The sequence below is a fragment of the Psammomys obesus genome, unplaced genomic scaffold (assembly GCF_907164565.1).
Source record: "Psammomys obesus unplaced genomic scaffold, mPsaObe1.curated_primary_1811, whole genome shotgun sequence".
Taxonomy (NCBI): Eukaryota; Metazoa; Chordata; class Mammalia; order Rodentia; family Muridae; genus Psammomys; species Psammomys obesus.
This window is the reverse complement of record NW_026591598.1, coordinates 17,850,214-17,870,586: the sequence shown is the minus strand read 5'-3', so window position 1 is coordinate 17,870,586 and position 20,373 is coordinate 17,850,214. Positions and strand designations below refer to the sequence as shown.

Sequence of the window (20,373 nt, the reverse complement as noted above, 5' to 3'; positions counted from 1 at the left end):
CCTCCCCACTCAGGGCTGCTGTTACAGTCACTTATCTCGGGCTGTAAGATAAAAAACAAAAACAAAAACAAAAATGAAACGCCTGACACAGCAATGAAAGGAAGGAGGAAGAAAGAGAAGAAGGAAGGAAAAGAAAGGATGGAAAGAAAGAAGGAAGGAAGGAAGGAAGGGAGGGAGGGAGGGAGGGAGGAAGGAAGGAAAGTAGGAAGGAAGGAAAGAAGGAAGGAAGGAAAGAAGGAAAGAAGGAAAGAAGGAAGGCTTTATTTGGGCCCAGGGTTTCAGAAAGGCACAGTCTGTCGTGATGGGAAAGGCATGGCGGCAGGAACATAAGTTGGCTGGTCACATGACTTCCCCATTGAGATGGGAGCTGTGGGGACTGAGGAGGTGGACTTCTTGGAGCTGGGGTGGTCTCGATGGCTGTCCTAGCAGTGGTCCTCACTTGGGACCCATGCATCTTGCTGTCAGTTTACCCCTATAAGGAGAAGCAGTTACCACAATGAGAACGCTGCCACAGGATGAGTGGCATTGCCTGGTGCCCAGTTAAATAAAGAGACCAAGGCACACGGGAAAGTGACAAGTCACTGACCTGTTCTCTGCCCCCCATCCTTCCATTCCCACCCCAATCCTGTGACCATCAACAGGACAGGCTAGCCTGGATCCCTCCATCACCCCAATATTTGTACATGGTAGGCTTATTGTTCGTAGAATTCCAAGGGACATGGGATGGTTGCTGGAGCTCTGCCCTGCCCCTGAATTCTCATCCCCAACTCAAGACACAGCCCAAGTGTCCTTGTCTGATTCCCCAGGCTGTCACTAGGAGCAGGCTGCCAGCATGCTGCAGGACATAATCAAATGTCTCCTGCTTACCCGCCCAGCCTGCTCTCTCTGGGCCTGGCCCCTCCGTTCTGAAACACCTGCCACCTGGACTTTGGCCTCTAGCAAAATGAAGTCCGGTGACAATCAACTCGGACCCCAGGCGCCTCCAGTGACAGGCGAGTGCTCTGTCATGGAACAAATGTAATAGGTTGATGTTTATCTTGCAGGCTGCGTGTGCTTAATAAAGTATTAATACGGAGAGCAGATTGCTTCTTCCACCGAGCAGGCTGAGTGTGATTGCAGTGGTGCTTCCTGGAGAAGGGAGTCCCAGTGGGCCTGTTTCTTGGTGGAACGAACGCCTCTGTCAAAGGTGACTGCAGAGGACATTTGTCACGGCATTCCCAGCTTGTCAAATCACTGCACATTCCAGAGACTGGGACAGGTGCCCCGACAGGAGGTGCGGGCTGATCTACTTGGGTTGGGAGAAGTTTGGCTGGGCTGGGATAGTGTACCCTCTATGGTGGGCAGTCCACATTTCCAGGCCCAGATGGCTGGCCCTGAGCTTGGGAGACTCTGGCTTTGCCGGAGGACCCCTGACTCACACCCTCACCTTCCTGGGGTCTGCTGCCTCCTTCAGTTTTTGGCCTCTGCCCTGCTGACATTTGGGGTCAGGTGACAGTTGGTTACCTGGGTCTGGCCTGCACCCTCTTAAGATATGTCACCGAATAGATCCCATCCAGATGTCTTTTAAATCATCTCCAAATGTTCCCTTCGGGTCAGAACTCACCCCTGGCTGGGGATTACTCTGCTTCAAGGAACTGCTGTATAAAGAGGAAGGGAGAGACCTCAGCAAACCAGGCACTTCGTGTTGAGAGTCCAACATAGGAGCTGGGCGGAGGGCTCGGTGGTGAGGCACTTGCCAAACAAACAGGAAGGCCTGTGTTTGGCCCTCATGTAAAAGTGGGGTACAGCAGTGTGTGTCTATAACCCCAGTGCTGGAGGGGCAGAGGCAGGCTGATGAACCCCTAGAGATGACTGATGAGGAGGTCTAGCTGAACTGTTTCAAAGGGCTCCAGGTTTAGGGAGAGACTCTGTCTCAAAAACGAGGGTGGAGAGTGATTGAGGAAGACACCAACACTGTCTTTTGGCTTCCGTAAGCACATGCAAGCATGGACATGCACAGTCACCCACAAACACACAATGCACATGTACAAACATGTGTCCATGCAGACACTGCATACTCGTGCACACGTGCGCACACACACACACACACAAACACGGGAGGGGGACCCTGCAAATCAGTACAACAGACCCATTTTTGTTTGGTCACCAGGAAACTCTGGTCACATGAGCTCATTTGGAGCAGATGCAAACCACATCTTTCAGATCACATCTTAAAATAACAGGGTCAAGGAAGCGGAATTGTCACCAGGCAAACTCTTCAAATTTTCAAGCCTTTGGTGCCAGAATGAGGTAATCCCATGCAATGCCAGTTGCTTTTTTGGGAGAAGAAAAAAAAGACAAAAACATTAAAAAAAAAAAAATCCCTTTCTATTGCCCTCAGCTCCCAAGCCCTAGCAATTAATTCTTATATGCTGAAGGACTTCTGTGTTTATGAGGCATTATTATTTAATGGAAGCCTATTTTAAATTGTAATTTTTTTCATTAAATTGTTTCATTTTACTTATTAAGACCAGTTTATATCCTAGCTTAGTCTGTGTTTCTTGAGTAATAACTATTTTTCTTTTAAGATATTCTGTAATAACTTATCATCCATATTTTAAGTTTTATTCCAAGTCGGGGCTGCCTCCCTGTGGCTCACAAGTTTATCCCTGTGGTGATGCAGTGAAGGATGCAGGAGAAGATGGTGGATGAAGGAGAAGGTGGTGGATGCAGGAAGAGGATGAAGGAGAAGGTGGTGGAGGATGCAGGAGAAGGTGATGGATGAAGGAGAAGGAGGAGGATCCGGCCAGGCCCCTCCACAGTCCCTCCATTGGGATTCCCTAGGCAGGAAGCCATTGAGGACAGTGCAGCTTCCGTGGACCCTTCGGATATCCAAGATACCTAATCTGCCCTCCCTGGAGTCTTCAAGTGACAACCCATAAAGCTGTCTCACTAGAAGGAGGACAGAGACACAGGGAGGTCAGGAAGGAAAACCAGCTCCACTGTGGCAACCAAGTCCCTGTGTACCAGGCTCAGGCCTGGGTTGCTCCCCTTTTATCTTTCTGTCTCTCCCTTGCCAACCATAAGAAGCAAAGAGTCCTCCACATAGGACAGAGGTGGAAACGGAGGCGTGAATCCTCCCTCACAGTGACTCATTAGGGGCCATGTGGTCAGCCCGTGGAAGTGAGAAGCTGCCACTGGCTTGTTGCTTTCCCAAATTCACAGACACCCTCTCTGGGCACCAGAAGTCCCTGAGAACAAGCCCACCGAGCACCCACCTCTCCCTTCTCAGCCTCGGTACTTGGCCTGAGAAGGAAGCACCTCAGCGTATTTCTCAGTTGAGACAACTTGCCTCTGACCGTGGCAGGCGAAGGAAGACCAGTCCTGCCTGACCATCGGCGAAAACAGCTGAGTGGTCTCTTCTTTCTTCTCAACTACCTGCAGCCACCCCAAGTCCAGCCTCGTGCGCAGCAGCACCCCAGACTCAGACACCACAGAGCCGAGTAGGTGGCTGAGACAGCTCACGAGTGCCCTCTGTCACATGTACCTCTGACCCTTCCTCCTCACGTGGCCTGAGATGAAGAGATGGTGGTTCTCCTCTGCCCTGGAGGTCATGTGAAAGTTCTGGAAAGCAGGTGGTTTGCGTGAACGAGTCAGACAGGTGCCGGTGGGTAGTCACCATGTGACTCTGAGCCTTGGGGCCTCAGTTTCCCCACACAAATTATAAAAATGTCCTTAGAGGCTGGGGAAGCCAGTGAGGAGGAGATTTGTTTATTCACCTGCTTGCTTATTTCCTCCTCCTGCCCACCAAGAACCTACTGAACACCTACTGTGTGCACTGTTAGTAGAAGTCAGAATGTGTCTGTGCGGTGGCCACTTCCTCCCATTCAACATTCTGGTCCTTTCCATCCTTGTGGTAATAGAGAGAGGGCCTTATGGGACTGCACGTTCTCAGACACAGGCCTGCGGGCTGCATTGCCCTGACTAGGATGTGGTCCCATGGTCGGGCCAAACTGCAAAGGAGGTTGGGAAGGATTCCTGGCTGAGTACTGGTGTGTTGCATGTATGTGTGTATGTGTTGTGGGGGTGTGCCCACGGGCACAGACACATGGCAGTCTGTGTGGGTTAGGAAGAAACATGTGTGCCACAGAGTAGGCATCACATACAAGAGACGGTTTAGGATCCCAACATAAACTTGTGTTAGAGTCTGGCATGGGCATAAAGCCACAGGGTCTGGATGGGGCGAAGGGTGGCAGCTGCAGCCCGCAGGCATACACACCTGTGGTCCTGTGAAGAGTTTCCCCAGGCATCACCTTTCCTCACAGACACCTCAAAGGCAAGAGGATGGATTGAGCAAGTCCCACCTCCTCCGGCCCCAGTGTCTCCAATTCGTAAAATGGGAAGGGAAGTCCCTTGCTTTGGCTCCTGTGGGGAGATGCAGGAGCCTCAGGTGTCTGCAAACAGCCCCAGGGCCTCCTTATTAATAGTATAAGTACGTCATTATCAATAATGAAGCACAAATTAATAATAAATAAACAAACTAATGATAAATAATACATACAGCATGAATAATACATTAATACACCCAGGCTTCCAAACATCTATTGCTTTGACGAGGGGGGCTTGATGAGCTGGCTGGAGATCACAGGTTTGGGGTTCTGGAGAGGAGGCAGAATGAAGGAGGCAGATCCAGGGCATCAAGCATGTTCTTGTAACACTGAAATTGCTTTGGTCCTAGGGGCCCAGGGCCGAACTGAACTTCTATTGGGACATCACGGACCAGGAGTCTACTGGGGTGGGATGTACCTTCTCTTCTGATTGTTCTTGCCTAAAACAAAGTTGGGGTGGTAAATACAGTGCCCAAAAGGACCGGGATGTGGCTCAGCTGGTAGAACACTTGCTTGGCATGCCTGAAGTTCTGGGTTCAATTCCTAGCTTTGTATAAGCCAGGCCCTAGTGGTTCAAGTCCATAATGTCAGCACTTGGAAGATAAAGGCAGGAGCATAACAAGTTCAAGGTCAACTTCAGCTCCATAGTGAGTCTGACCTGGACCTGGGTAGGGGAGGAGCAAATTGAAAAGAAACAAACAAACAAACAAACAACAACAACAAAACATTAGGCCTTAACAGAATCAGATAGTGAGGACTGGGCTTGTCATCGAGGGTGCCTATAGAATGTTTTTTGTTCGTCTGTGGTTTCATCTATTTGGAGATAGAATATCACTATGTAGCCCGGGCTGGCCTTGAACTCACAACCCTACTGGCCCCACCTCCAGAGTGCTGGGATTACAGATGTGTACCACCATGCCCTGCCCATCTGTCTTGAGTTAGCCAGTAGCTCCAAAGCCCTATGGCACAATAGGGTCATGCACTTGGCCTTGTGGCAACGACCAGTTGGCTATGGCAGAGAGGGTGGCTGGCAGGAAAGGGTGTGGCCATGCTGTGCCCTGGGGTCATGGTAGATGCTGTGGGAAGGCCCTTGACCCAGATTTAAAAGGCTCTGCCCAAGATGAAACTGTGACGTGTGTCAGGGTAGCCCTAGGGCAAAGAGTGACATGAATGGGATGGGAAAAAAAATGTTTTTCCAGACAGAGGGAATGGCAGGCACAGAGATCTATTCACTGATGGAAGCCTGCTCTATCTGGGGAGGTCTAAGTAACTCAGAGTGGCCAAGGCTCAGAATTCAAAGGGTAGAGAGGCTGGCGCTGGGCTGAAGATGAGGCAGACACCTCAGCTGAGTTTTCCTGGGGCCGAGGCTTCACCTCCTGATCGATGGAAAATCAAAGCGTGGAACCCTGCCAGTTCACCAGCTGTTCTCAGCCATGCAGGTCGTGAAGGCCCATGCACACTGTGTGTGTGTGGGGGGGGGGGGGGGGGTCAGGGGACTCTCCAACATGACACTGGTACAGCCACTACATGCCCACATCACCCAGGAAGCTGGAGGCGTCTGAGGATTGGGAGTCAATGGTGTAAGCAGTGGAATTTGGGCAGGAGCCTGTGGAGACGCCCAGCGGGCTACTGGGAGCTCCTAGGAGAGAACAGCCATCTGGCGTGAACACAATCGAGGAGAGCAAGATGCTGAACCTGGATATTCATGACTGGACCCACATAGCTGAGCTCATGGAAGGAAACCCCACAAGAGGAAGAAGAACGAGGTGGATGCGGAGGCTTGGGAGAACTCCTGGAGGGGGCTTCAGGGCTGCAAATGCTGGAAATGAGTGACACTGAACGAGTCGGAGGGGCTGGGAGCTCATCAGGGACCCAGTTGGCCTTGACAGATTCTAAACTTGATCCTGAATTGGAAAGCAATGGGGCGGGGAAATTGAATGACATTAACCAGAGTCGGGGCATCAGTATTTGCATTTTAGAACTATCCGAAGTGAGTGAGATTAACAAATCTGCAGGTTGCAGAGCAGAAATCTGCATTGCGGGGGGGAGGGGAGGAGGTTCCTGGGGAGCAGTGTTCCCAAGCTGAGGCAGGATGGGGCAGAGGAGCGTGAGAGGCCGTTTTGCCCCATCCATCCCTGACACTGAGGAGCTGGTGGCTTTTACGCTGGGTGGTTCTCTTTCTTACAGGCAGGTGATCAAGGGCCCTTCCGAGACCCCCGGAAGGGCGTATATCTCAGACCCCCATGAACCTGCCTGTAAGGTGTGCTTGCAGTAATTGGTTTCCTGTAATAATATTTATTACGACAGTAATTACACAGTGCAAGAGCCTGGGGAGGCTGTCGGTGGCTCTGCAATATGATCTTTCTCTTCATGAGACAGGGGTGACCTCATTTCCTCATGAGTGGTAATGCATAGAGCTCTCTTGCTGCCATGTGCAGATAAATCCCAGACCCTCAGCAGGGGAAGGGGCCTGTGGCCTTGATTCCCATGGTCCATGCCCCGCCAGCCTTTAACCCAGGAGGTGGAAATCCAAGGACCGCCAGCCACACGTCCCCTTAGTTTGAGTCACAGCATGATCCATCCATACCCAGAGACTGGGACTCTGAGCTGTGTGCATCACCCTGTAGTCATTCACCCAGAACAGAGCTGAGAGTTTCCCTGAACACCAAGAACCCCTCATCTGGTGGCAAAACACAGCCCCTGCCCTAAGGTGGAGACAGACTGCTCAAGCTCGTTTCTTCCTATACTGGCTTCCTTGGTATCAAGGAGTGATGGTTTAGGTGTGAATGTTCCCATAGGCTCATGTTTGGGGCGTGAGTGTTCCCACAGGCTTGGGTGTCTAAATACGTGGTCTCCAGTGAATGGCACCATTTAGGAAAGTTGTGAGCCGGAGGTGGAATCTCACTGGGGGAGTGAATTTTCGAGGACAGACACTGAAGTATGATACCCCAGGCCCACTTCCTGCTCTCTCTCTCTGCTTCCTCAATATGACAGGCTGAATGAGAATGTCTCCTACAGGCTTCCGTGGTCCCCTCCTTCTTTGGGGGCCCTGCCTGGAGAGGGCCTTGCTTAGGAAAGTACGTCACCTGGGATGTCATTTGAGAGTTTGAAGGTTGGAGCCAATTCCAATTTGCTCTCTCTGATTCATGCTTGTGTCTCAAGATGTGGGCCCTCGGCAACCCGCTCCAGCCGCCAAGCCCAGCACCGGCTGTCATGCTTCCCAGCCAGGATGGACTCTCAGACTCTGGAACCTAGGCCCCAGTAAACTCGTTCTTCTAAAAGCTGCCCTGGGCTTTTATCAGAAAATGACGAATACGTCCGCTGTGGACACACTGCTCCCGCCTGTTAATACGCACTGTTGCCCCCTGCCTGGAGCTCCTACCCGGTGCCTGCCCTGCCATGAGGGGATGCAGTCTCAAGCTGCGAGCCTAAACAAACACTTCCAAAAGGTGCTTTGGGCAAATATTTGGGAAAGATGAGAAAGTAACTGATCACAGGTAGTGGCTTTTTAAACCGCAAGCCAAGTGGTTGGAGAGTCTTGAAACAAATACTTTATTTTCAAGCGCTCAGCCAAGAAATACAGGCTATAAAGAACCAAATGGAAATAATAAAGATTTAGTTTTCGGTTTCAGGTGTGTGTGTATGTGTGTGTGCACGTGTGTGTGAGTGTGCATGTGGGTGAGCATTTGTGTCTGTGCATGTGTGTATGCAAGTGTGCATTTGGGTGGAGACCAGAGGAGGTTGAGGGGTGTAAAGTCGGAGTGGTAAGCAGGGGCAGAGTTGCCGCTAGGGGACCAACTGGGAGGGTGCTGCAATGGAGCAGCCCCCGAGTGCTGGTACCAGGTCTAAGGAGGTGGTGATGGAGGGATGAGGCAGTTGGACTCTGGATGTATTATACAGAGAGTCCAGACCTTGATGGCGCCTCAGACAAGAGTAAGGGGGTTTTCTAGGAAGAAGCAGGATGAGGGACAGGGGAAGCACTCCATCTCTTAGGTGCTACACTTTGAGGGTTTGGAAGGCATCCAAGCCATATGTCAGGTCACATTGCATCTTCTATTGCCAGGGGTAGGCAAAGAGGGTGACTGCATCTCTCAGGGCAAAGGCTCCTGGCATGGGCATGAAAGAGAGAGCATGGAGCCAGGTGCTCAGTGACCAGAGTTACCTGCAGAAGCTGGGCCATGACCAAGATCAAGGTTTCTGGGAGTTCCAGGGTAGCAGTCGGGAAACCACAGCAGCTCCATCTGTCGCCCTGCGTCTGCTGGGCTGTACCCCCCTCAGGTGGCCATCAGTGCCCCCTGACCCCAGCCTGCCATGCTGAAAGCTCTTCCTGGGCTACTGCCAGTGAGTCCCACTGCCCGTCCCCTAGCTTCCACTCTGCCCCGTGCTTCCTGCTGACCCACGGCCATGTCGTGTAGCATCCTGAAGAAGGAAGGCTGCTGGGCAGGTAGCCCCATCCAGGGCTGGTTTCTCCTTGGATAGCAGTCCTTGGCCTGCAGCCATGAGAGAGCCCTGGGCGCTCGGCTGGCACAGACTTGGCGCAGAAGGCATGATCAGAGGCTTGAAGACACTTGAGGGCATCAGAGGTCTTGGCTTGCAGGGACAAGGTGCTTCCGGTGGCCCCAGGGACCTTTGTCTTCTCTGACTATGGAGCAGTCAATGGGAAAGACAGTTCACTTTGTCCTTGTGAGGTCTCCAAGCATGAGTGATGGCAGACAGAAACAGTCCATGCCAGTTTGGGTTGTCGTTTGAAACAGGATCTCATGTCGCCAAGGCTGGCCTTGAACTCACTAAGTACTGAAGATGACCTTGAACTTCTGCTTCGCCTGTTTCCACCTCCTGAGTGCCGGGATTGCAAGCATGTGGCACTGTGCCTGACTGGAAAGTGGCCTTGTAGTAATTTACCCAGGATCACTCAGGGACCAGGTGGAGAGATGGAGATATAACCAACTCAACAGTTCCCAGAAGTCTCTCAAAGTTTCCTCATACAAAGACTCTTATCCTTGGACATGGATCAAGCTAATGTCTGCCATGTTTCTCTGGGCTCCCTTGTCTTGGGACCCTGTGGGGTCAAGCCAAAGCCAAGTCCGGTCACAGTTCTGAGCTTGGTGCTCCAGGAGAGTGATTCCATGATGCTTCTAGGCTTCTAAGGGGTGGTGGCTTCAGTCATCACCTCCTGAGGTGGGTGAGTGGGTGCCGCTTAAATCGCCCTGCAGTTTGCTCACTGTATCTTAACCCAATCTGCCTATGCACCATCAGAGATTCAGGGGAGAGCAATGGTAGAATCCGGTAAAGAACTGCTTAGTTAGGATGGAGCCAGCTCTGCCCCCAGTCCACCTGAGCCTGCACTCAGCGGGGCTCAGGCGTCAGAGCTGACTGGCAGTGAATTTAATGCCCACCGTCACAGATTCTGTCTACCGCTGGAGTCTGAGTAATTGGTGGATACACTTGTCAGCAAGTAATGAGGGGTGTGCGGGAAGGGAGGTGGCCATGGGCCCCAGCCAGGCCTCTGCACCCAGAGCAGCTCAGGCAGAGCTGGTATCTGAGCAGGAATTCTCCAGAGCAGAAAGGCCCTTAAAAAAGAATCTCTTGTTTCATGGATAAGGAAACTTGGGGCCCGCTCCCTGCATATTTCTGTCCTCAATGCCCTAGATTGGTGGATGAGCCTGTGTGCTCACCCCACTGCTCAGCAGCCTCTACCCCACCCCCATGCAGCCCAGGTTTGGGGGGCGAGGGGTTCCACAAGGGCCTTTGACACAGATCCCAGGGCATGGACCATATGAACCCCACTGCATCATCTTCTTTTACACTGTTGTCCAGATGTTGGCCTCTGTCTTTCTTTCCTAGAACTGACCTGGAGGGAAAAGAGGCCGATGGCCACTCCCACGTGGGCAGTAACTGGGCAGAGTGAGAGGCCCACACCTGTCTTCCCTGGTTTGAACTTGATAGATCAGTGCCTGCATCCCACAGGAGGAGACAGTCTTACAGAGGTCCCATGTCCTACACAGGTCTCTGCAGAGTCATAGGACATGATGCTTGGCCTGGCCCTGCACCATCTGGGTGCCTGGTCTGAAAGCCAGTTTCCTGTGAAGACACGCAGCAGCCAGGAAGCTGCAAATTGAAAGTGGGAGGCCCCTGAGCCTTGCCCGACCTTATTCAGTCATGTGACTGCTCTGGGTGGTGACAAAAGGTAGAAGGGAGAGGTTGGCTTTAGAAAGTCAGATAGATCTGGGTTCGAAGCCCAGCCTGGCCGCTGCCATCCACATATCATGGAACAAAGCACTTAACAGTTCCTGAAAGGCCAAGTCCGTGTTGTCAGAGGCACGGGAAGCTAAGAAAGCTGGAAAATCAGCGCTCTTCATCATTCTGTCTCAGTGTTCTGGGGGGAACCAGGAAGAGAGACAGATGGGCAGACAGTCACACTTGAGCACAATTTCCTCGTGACTTCCTACAAGTGCACTTATTGCTGCCCCAGCTGACAAAAACAATGAAAACCAAAGTTCCAGGCAAAGTAAAAAGAAGTCTACACAGAGGATCCAGGGCCCTCAGCAACCAGTGTGCTTGGACTCGGGTAGGGGTCAGGGATGCAACCAGGAGCCAGGAGAAGCGGTGGCTCTTAGAGAAGCTGAGCAGGAGAAGGCATGCCCTTTACCTTCAGCCTCTCACCACAGCCTACTCTGTTTTATTCTAGACCCATATAAAGTTCTGCCAGAGCCTTGCTCCAGGGTGTAGAACATTGGGAAGGATTTCCTACCACAGCCCAAGCCTGAGGTCCACACCCCCACAGAAAGCCTCTGTCGTACTGTGTCCTGTTTGGCATGCTCTCCCCTAGATGCCTACGTGGCTCACATATTCCATAATTTCAGATTTCTTAGAGAAACTTCCTGGGAACTCCTGTCCTGGAGGTTCCTCCTCCCTTCCTGTTCCTGGCATTGCCCTGATAGATCCTTCCCCCTCACACCTATCGCCATGTGATATATTTTCCTCGATAATCAGTGATTTGTCTACTAGAATGTCAGCTCCATGATGGAGGGAGGTCTTGCTGTCACCAGGATGTCCTGTCTTAGTTTCTTACTTGCTGCTGTGTGATAAAATACCGTATCAAAAGCAGCTTAAAGGAAAGGGATTTTATTTTCAAGACACAGTCATCAGGGTGGGGAAGTTGAGGCAGCAGGAGCTGGTCACATTGATACCCCCTCCCAAGTCAAAAGAGAGCAATGCATGCATGCATGCCAGTGCTCAGCTCGATTTCTCTACTCTTCTACAGCCCCGGGTTCTCTGTCTAGGGAATAGTGTCACCCATGGTGGATGGGGTCTCCCCACCTCAATTAACACAACCAAGATAAATCCCCACAGACATGCCTAGAGGCCCATCTCCTAGGAGATTCTAGATCTGTCAAGTTAACAGCTACTACCAACCATCAAAAACCTCATGACCACCCCATCAAGGAGGGACAGGTGTCCTTTCCTTGGCCAATCATTTCTCAGAAGAAGAGGGCTACAGAAATCAGCTGCCTGAAGCGGGCACCAGAAGCTCCTTCCCTGCAAACTCCAAGGAAAGTTTACCTGTGAGAACTACACCCCAGTGTGTCCACCTAAATCAGCACGTCCACAGTGCAGGGGTCTGGTCTCTGTCATACCCAGGGATCCCCATTGCTTCTGACAGCCTCTGCTGCTGTTGCTCAGACTTCAGCCCCTGCTCCAGATCTGCAGCTGTGCTCAATCCGTCCCCACCCCCAACTTTCTCCTGTCTCAGCAGCAAATGATGGTCCTCCATTGCCCTGGCCATGCTCTGTCAACTCACTCACGCAAGAGCATGGGCCTTTCCTCCTCCTACCTCTGTCCATGAGCCCATCACTTACCTGGCCTGGTGGTGCTCAGCTCCTATCTGAATTTCTAAAGCGGGGAAACTGAGAAAGAGGGCTGGATACCAAGCTGTGTCCTCTGGAATCAGTAACTGCCACTGTGTGATTCCCCAGTCACCCACCTACCCATCCCTACATGGACAATATACCTCTGTGTTCTCCAGGTGTTAGAGGTGACACTGCCATCTTGGATGCATGTGACACATTTAGCCAGTGCCTGGTGTGTACTGTGTTTACCATGTCATACAGGCTTAGCTTGTTCAGGAACTCTCCATTTCCTTGAGGTCCTTTTGGCTGAAGGAGGCCTCCTTGTTGGTCACAATTTGGGACCTGGGTCACTTAAGCTGCACCCAGCTTCCCCACTCCCTCTCATAGCTCCCCCCTGCTCCTCCCACCTCTGTATGGTCCTGTGTGGCAAGCACATGACACTGCCCTATTTTCACCTCTGTATGCTGCAGGGGCATGGCTTCATCTGTGCCACCCTGCTTCTCAGATTCTGGCCCAAGTCTTGTTCAGGGCACATGGGGAATAAATGTGCTGTAGGACTGCCTTGCTATGGCAGCTACTTTCTTAGACCCCACAGCCTCTCTATGAATGTGACTTCAGCTTACATTAGAGAGAGTAGCAGAGTGAGCCCCTGCCTTCAGCCTGCACTCCGGAGCTGCCGCCATGCCGGTCCAATTCAATTCCCACTTCCTCATTGATCTCTGAGGTCCACTCTTGTTTTTGCCTCTCGGAGTGTTGGACCCATTAAGCTACATGCGGGGGTCAGGCCCCTGGGGCTTGAGCCGCTCAGCTTGCCTGCACAATTGAAATCCCAGCCCATCCTGGCTGCTTTTCTCATTAAGATGATTGGACTGGATTGATCTGGTCAATCAATAGGCGAACATCAGCAGTGGGAAACCGATCAAATGAGCCTGGGTGATCAGCCCCAGGATGAAGCCCCCACTGTGCTCTGAAATGGAGGTGGGGAGGCAGAGGAATGGGCTGGAGGTCTCACCAGACTGTGCGGTGGTGTGGAGGCAGCAGCATACCCAAGGTGTGGCTACTGGAGTGCTTGTGGGTATCCAAGACTCTTTCTTAGCTGCTCAGGCTGTAGTGGGCTCCCCGGTGACCTGCCATGGGACCTTCCCTCCCTTGAGTGTCTGGGCACGTGGGGCTGGGAACACCAATGGTGGCATCTCAGGGCCTTCTTCCCGGGAGTAGGTGGCTCTGAAGCTGAAGCAGAGGATTGGATGGGCCAGATCTCAGTGTGCCTCTGGGACCGTGTGTAGAGTCAGTGACAGCGAAGGAGCCTCCCAGGAAAAGTGATTTGGAGACACTGGAGTAATTGTGTTTTCCTCTTCTACAAGCCCTCTAAGCCTATTGTCATATTATCTTATGCCGGCTCATGTTTGGGCATTTGGCCACCAGAGGGCAGTGCTGATTGGGGGGGGGGTATTTGTGACGCCTTTAGAAGAAGGGGGCTGGCTGGAGGAAGTGGGTTGCTGGAAGGGAGGCCTTGAAGGTTACAGCCTTGCCCAACTTCCGGCTTGAGAGGTCTGCCTCCTGGGCAATGTCATTCAACAAGCCACAGCTGTGAACTATCACCTTGGTGGACTCCAGCTCCCCTCCATAAGGCAGTACACCCTCTCAGACTGTGAGCCAACATGAGCCCTTCCTCCCCATGTTGCTCCTGCCAGGTGTTTTTGAGCCATAACCAATGCATCGACCAGGTATATGTGTCACTGTGCTGAAAGGGGTGGGGTCTGGGGGAGGAGCCCAATGTTGCTTCCTTTTCCACTGGTTTCAGGAGATCTTCAATTTTTATTTCTTACTTGTATAAACAAAGGTTTCCGGAAAGAAATTATGCCTTTCACAAGGTGGAGAGGGTGGGCTATTCCAGGTCCAAAGCTTGATTGCAATTTGTCTAGGGGTGTTTTAACCCCCCCCCCCCCCCTTTTTCCCCTGCCTTTCCCACTTCTGTGACTGATCTAGTATCAAGTGAAACCTTTTGGAAATGCATTAACTTAGCCAACCATGTGCTTCTCCCAACCAAAGAGCTGAGCCAAGTAGCTGCCAGGCAGCATCTGAGGCCGTGACAGTCCCCCCTTTGCTGTGACCACTCTCTGATGTCTCCACCAGTGTATCTGAAAAGCACCTGGACTCGTGACTTTCATTCATTCTCTTCCTAGAAAAACTTCGTGCAACTGCTTCCGTGTTGGAACAGGGAAAAACTGTTCCCAGGGTAAAACTGTGTTCCCAGGCCCTCGTTATCCATGTTTGGCTTCAGAATAAATGACCTCTTATCCCGTTTGAAGTTGGACTTGTGGGTTTTGTGTCAACCTTTATTGTGTGTATGTCTGTGTGTGCGTTTGTGTGTGTGTGGACAAGTGTACATCCTATGTTATGTGTGAAGCTCAGAGAACAGCTTTCAGGAATCTGTGTTCTTTAAATTGTGGGTTCTGGAAACTGAACTTGGGCTGTCAAGCTTGCACAGTGAGCACTTTTACCGGCTGAACTGTCTCGCTGGATCTCTGTGGTTCTGGTAGATGAGGGTCCTGCTTTCGGGAAAATTCTTCACTAAGGGCTACTTATGGTCTGGGCTCAATGGGAGCCATGGAGGTGGCAGAACGGAAACGCCAGTGAGAGGGAGGGAGAATGAGAGTGGCTCTCTCGGCATAGCCTGAGGAACAAGCGGCGACAGCCACACAGGAGGTCTGTTCCCCCAGTAGTCTTCACCTTCACTTCCCTATTGCAAGCGGTGGTCGCTGCCCAGACTGGGTATTGTTAGGTCCTCAGTGTCCTCCTCCAATAATTGAAGAATGGCATAAAAACGGCAAAATAGGAAGGGATTTGATTCGCAAGTACAGGCCAAGAGAGCAGGGCTCTGAGTGAGTCTTTCCAGAGGAGGCTTTCCCCTGCTCCTTTCCAGAGCTCAGGAAGAGGAGGGAGCTGGGTGTTGGGGTGGGGTGGGGGTTAGTGTTGATATGGAGGCTTAAACTGTGGAAGCCTTTATTCATGAGAATGTCTTTTCCCACAATGCATCTGATCTTGATCACTTGTGTGGCCAGTCATGCACAGGCATAAGAGAGTACACGGGGTTTTCCTTCAGAGACCATGGTAGCATAGGCTGCCTTTATTGCAAGCATGTAAAACCAGTTCAGACTGGTTTGGCTCCCTGTCCTGAGTTTTAAGATTTATTTGGTCACCAAAAAGGAGTTGCTAAGGGTTGGTAGGAAGGAATGGCCCTATCTACTGTATTATTTGGAACTTGATGGTATGGTGTAGGTGGGGGGCGGGGCTCCCAGATTACTAAACTACCCATGATGCTTGCCTGTCTCATCCCGTGTCTCTTCCCTCCACAGGCTACCTGACAGTCAACATTGAGCCCCTTCCCCCTGTGGTGGCTGGGGACGCAGTGACCCTGAAGTGTAACTTCAAGACAGACGGCCGCATGCGTGAGATCGTATGGTACCGGGTAAGTGGCCGCTCCACAAGGCTGTCTCTGGGTCCTAGGGCCGTGACAAAGTCCACAGGCAAGGCTGCATCTGTCCTGGTCACTCGTAAGCTGCCCTCTGCTCCCTGGCCTCTCCTGTACCTCTGATTATCCCAGGAATCTACCCCAGCAGAAATTCCTGAGAGGGGCACAAGCGCTGGGAACAGCATGCAGCTGGGAACAGCATGCAGCTGGGAACAGCACTGATGTGGCTCTAAGCAGGGCGCTTCGCTGCACTTTCGGTATGGGAGAGGGCACAGGAAGGCTTCCTGTCTTTAGAACTGCCTTTCAGCGGGGCGTGGTGATGCACAGCTGAACATACAGGAGGCCAAAACAGGAAGTTTGCTGGATTTAGGGCAAGCCTTGGCTACATGGTGAGAGTATGCCTCAGACAACCAAAAATCACATCGCATTTCAGAGATTTTCTGCCACTTAAGCTTACTGCACAAGACTGAGCCTGGCACCTGGCACCAGGTATCTAGGCCTGAGGAGGGAAGTGGCTGAAGATGCATCAGCGTCACCTGTCCTGGGCCCAGGTGACAGTGGGGACAGTAGGAAGAACAGCTTTGGGTCTTGGGCACAAGAAGTCCTTCCAGCCATGGAAGGCTGGATCTCTGTGGGTCTGAATGGAGTATCCCAGCCTGGTATCCCTTTGAAGAGCGGGGGCTGGGATCCAGGGAAGGTGCAGCAGGCTTGGGGGCTGGTCTGTGAGAACATGCCCAGGGATGCCACAGACAATTCCTCTCCTGGGATCTCAGCCAGGGGTGGGCATCATTTCCCAGTAAAGGCCAAGACTGTAAACATGTTCCTTTCTGCCAACCATAGCGCGTGAATCACAGCCCCTTCACACTGTTTGGGGCAGTGTGTAAATGAGAGGGCACACCATGTCCCCAAACACGCTGTGCATGGAAACTGGCAACTTGAATTTTGTATCGTTTTCTCTTGGACTGAAGTTTAGCTGGAGTTAGAGATGGGAAAAATCCCGGGGCCCCATAGCCTTCCACTGTCCCCCACCCCCAGTCATCATGATAGAGGAGATGACAGCCCTTCTGAAGAGAAAGCTTCCAGAGGACAGACAACACCAGGCCAGGTTGTGCCCATGAACAGTGTCCCTGTGGCTCCCTAAGCTGGAGGCACAGGCTGTCATGGAACTCTAGGCTGGATGGAGGCTTCTATCTTCCTTCCGCCCCGCCCAGTCTACCCCCTACCTTGACAGCTTAAAGAACTGGTTACGTCTCTGACAGGTGTCAGAGCCTCTGTATGGGGCTACGATAGGCTACACTAATTTATTTTATTTCATTTCACATCCTTTGACTGAAGGCCTCTGAAGGGGGTATGCAGATATATGCAAATCACATGCAAATTGCCCACTGGAGCCAAATGCCAGGCCCTTTTAATTCTGTAGCTGGACAGGGTGGTGCCTCAGCTGTCTGGTTGCTCTCCTTGGGACCAGAAGAGCCCATGTGCTCTGGCTGTGAGGAGAAGGAGGGAGGCAGGGGCAGAGGAAATTCCAGGAAGGAGGCTCCATGCTGCCAGCTTTCTTTTCCTTTGACTGCTGCTGTTCTGGCCTCCCTCCTTTCCCTAAGAGCCAGCTGAAGAGAGAGAGATAAGAACTGACCTACCCAGGTAGCAGTTCCAGAACCTGGAGCTGAGCAGAGGGAATGAAAGAGGCAGCAAGGAAAGCCCCAGCCTCTGTCTCCAATGGACACCCCCCTACACACACCAGACTAGGGCCCCTCAGCCTGCCTCCCCTCCCTTCCCCTCCCCTCCAGGAGCTGGCCACAAATCGCCAAGTGCCATGGGCCTTTTGTTTCCAGGCCCCTGTTACTTCCCTCCTCCTTCTTCCCCCAGCTCCTGAATGGGCTTACAGAGCCTGGCTTAGAAAGAGATGAATAGATCCCACAGGCCCAGCCAGGCCCAGGCCTCCAATTGCCTCAGAAGGGAAAAGCAGAGGCATTGTGACGGGCCACCACTGGCTCAGCCCAGTGGACACAGACAAGCCCAATGCGCGTGTGTGAAGTCTTGCAGCTCTGCTCCTCTCTAGAAAAGTGTCCCGGAAGTAGATCATCAGTTTTCCCAAGGCACAGAAGCCTGAGTAGCTCACTTGCCTAGCATGTGCAAGTCTCTGGGTTCAATCCCCAGCAACACACACACACACACACACACACACACACACACACACACACACGACTGGTTCTTTGGAGGGGAGCCAATAATTGCACTATCTGACCTCTGGCTAGACCTGGGGATACCTAGAGGAAAGAAGAATAATAGAAAAGAAGTCTGAACCTGGATACCTTGCCTGAGGTCTGGCTAATGTGGAAAGAGCTCAGGCCAGTTTGCTGAAGATGCCCAAAACTATGGGATAGTCTTAAGAGGGCAAAAGGAATCAGAGCGTTCCCCACTCCTTCCCCCATGGCAATCGGCGTCACCCACGCGCCACCACCGGTCACACATGGCTGTTCTGATTTAAATTAAAGAGCAAAACGCTTTTCTTATTCATTCAGACAAGCCATTTCCAGCACTCACTGACACAGAGCCGGTGGCGGCTTACAACAGAATGGAAACAGAACATTCTCATCTCTGTGCGGGTCTGTTGGAACCCAGAATGCCTCTGACATGCAGGTCTCCTCCCAACCGGAGCCTCTAGAATATACTATGCTTGTCTGTCAAAGGGATGGTGCTGGCTATTCACAGTCATTTCCTGGCCAACTCACACCACAGTGAGTTCCAGCAAAGCGAACTGTATTGATTTTGTGACCTATCATCATTACAGCATGTGTGTTTGTGGTAAGGGAGGGCGGGAAGAAGGAAGCTGTTATCCCTCTTTTATACATTTGAACACACAGAGAGGGCAAGGCCATGGTCAGGCCTGGGGTCTTGGCTACTGTGGTGTCTGTCAAATTCCTGTGTCACCTAAGGATTCCCTGCAACCTTCTCATCTCCCCGAGATGTTTTCACTGTTGCATGGATCCATCTCCTAGAATGGAGTTCCCCAGTCTCCGCCTGCAAACCCTGACACATAATTCTTTTTATTTTCTCAACAACACACAGTAGCTAATAGGATGGAGGTACAATTCCATACAGGGCCAATAGGAGCTGGCCATCTAACCTCCCGCCTACCTTAGGGCTCACAGAGGAACTCTGGGGGAATGTTACACAGTAAACTTTCATTTCGTCCTTCCCGTCCACTGGGGTCATGCTTAGAAATAAGATGAATGCTAACCTGAGCGGCAGGCATTATTGTGTCATTCCTGAGAGTTGAGTACAGGGTCAAGGGCTTTACACTTCAATTTCATGTTGTCACTGGGAGGCAAATAAGACTGTAAATTCTGCTCTTCAAGGGAGGAAGCCAGGGCCACTTAAAATACTGGGCCTCAGGTCCTATCCCCCCCCCCCCAACTTCTCCAGACACACACTCCTCTGGGCACCTCCATTATAAAAGGTGTACCTGTTTCCAGTGATTCCGGGCAGCTGCTGCAAGGTCACCTTGGTCGTGTTGGCTACATTAACAAAGACTGGGCTTGGGGGAGGCGGATCTGTGGGTAGAAGGGGCTACAATGCAAGTATGAGGATCTGAGTTCAAATCCCCAGAACCCAGTAAAGGCTGGTGTGGTAGCACATGTCTGTACTCCTGGAGCTCGTAGGGGAGATAGGAGACAGAAACAGGGGGATCCCCAGGAATCCCCAGGTCCTTGAGGTCCAGCTGGCCAGTGGGAACAGCGGAAAATCATGAAAGGACCCCACCTCAAACAAGGTGAGAGGCAAAGAGCAACGCTCAAGGCTGACCTCTACATTCATGTGTCCACATTTACACGTATGAATGTGCACACGCACACACACACACACACACACACACACACACACACACACGAACCATCCATGTAGCCTCATGTCTTGGGTGTATATGCGTCCACAGAGACTAGTACCTGTCTGTCGGGGAAAGTATGTGTTTCTGCAGCTCCTCTGTGGAATGTGAGCACCAGGCACATTTCTTATTAAAAAATCCTGTCTAATCTCATTTAGTTGGGGGTCGCCTGCCCAGCAGGCAAAGGCAAAGGTCTGTTTATATCATAGAAATCCATTAAGCAGCCATGGGGAATCATGGGAATTTAACCTTTCATGGTGTTTTTTTTTTTTTTTTTTTATCACCACATCTTTGTTTTTGTCTCCTTCCTGCACTATTTATTCCCAAGATGTGCTCTGAGCACAGGTTACAAGGCCATGGAAAGAAAGCCACGGAAGGAGATGGACGGGAAGGAGATGCCTAAGGCTCTGCTTTCTGCAGCCTTAAAAAAAAAAGGGTTATATACATATATGTGTGTGTATGTATGTATGTAGGCTAATCTGTGTGAGTTTATGTATACCTCACATCTGTGGGTGCCCAAGGAGGCCAGAGGGCACCACATGCTACAGATTCAAAGTTACGGGCAGTTGTGAGATGCCTGACTTGTGTGCTGGAAACTGAACCCCATTCCCCTGCAAGAGCACCAGGAGCTCTTAGCTGCTGAGCCCTCTCTTCGTCTCTCCATCTCCCCTACCCCTTTCTGCATCTCCTTATGGTGGATGCTGGCAGCTGGAGGTGTGTTTGTTTTGAGGGGCAAATGGTGTTACCTGGCCACGCTTGTTCCTTGTAGGGATAGTGAGGGAGAGCACTGAGCTTGGA

General features: G+C 51.7%; 1 protein-coding gene across 1 annotated transcript in view; it reads left to right on the top strand.

Moving 5' to 3' along the window:
* The first annotated feature begins 2,668 nt into the window (after positions 1-2,668).
* Positions 2,669-20,373, top strand: part of Igsf21 (immunoglobin superfamily member 21) — a 131,306-nt gene continuing 113,601 nt past the window's right edge. Inside the window, exons 1-2 of the mRNA XM_055611016.1 lie at positions 2,669-2,753; positions 15,577-15,689. Of these exons, the coding sequence (XP_055466991.1) occupies positions 2,669-2,753; positions 15,577-15,689 (198 nt within the window). The remainder of the gene's footprint in view (positions 2,754-15,576; positions 15,690-20,373) is intronic.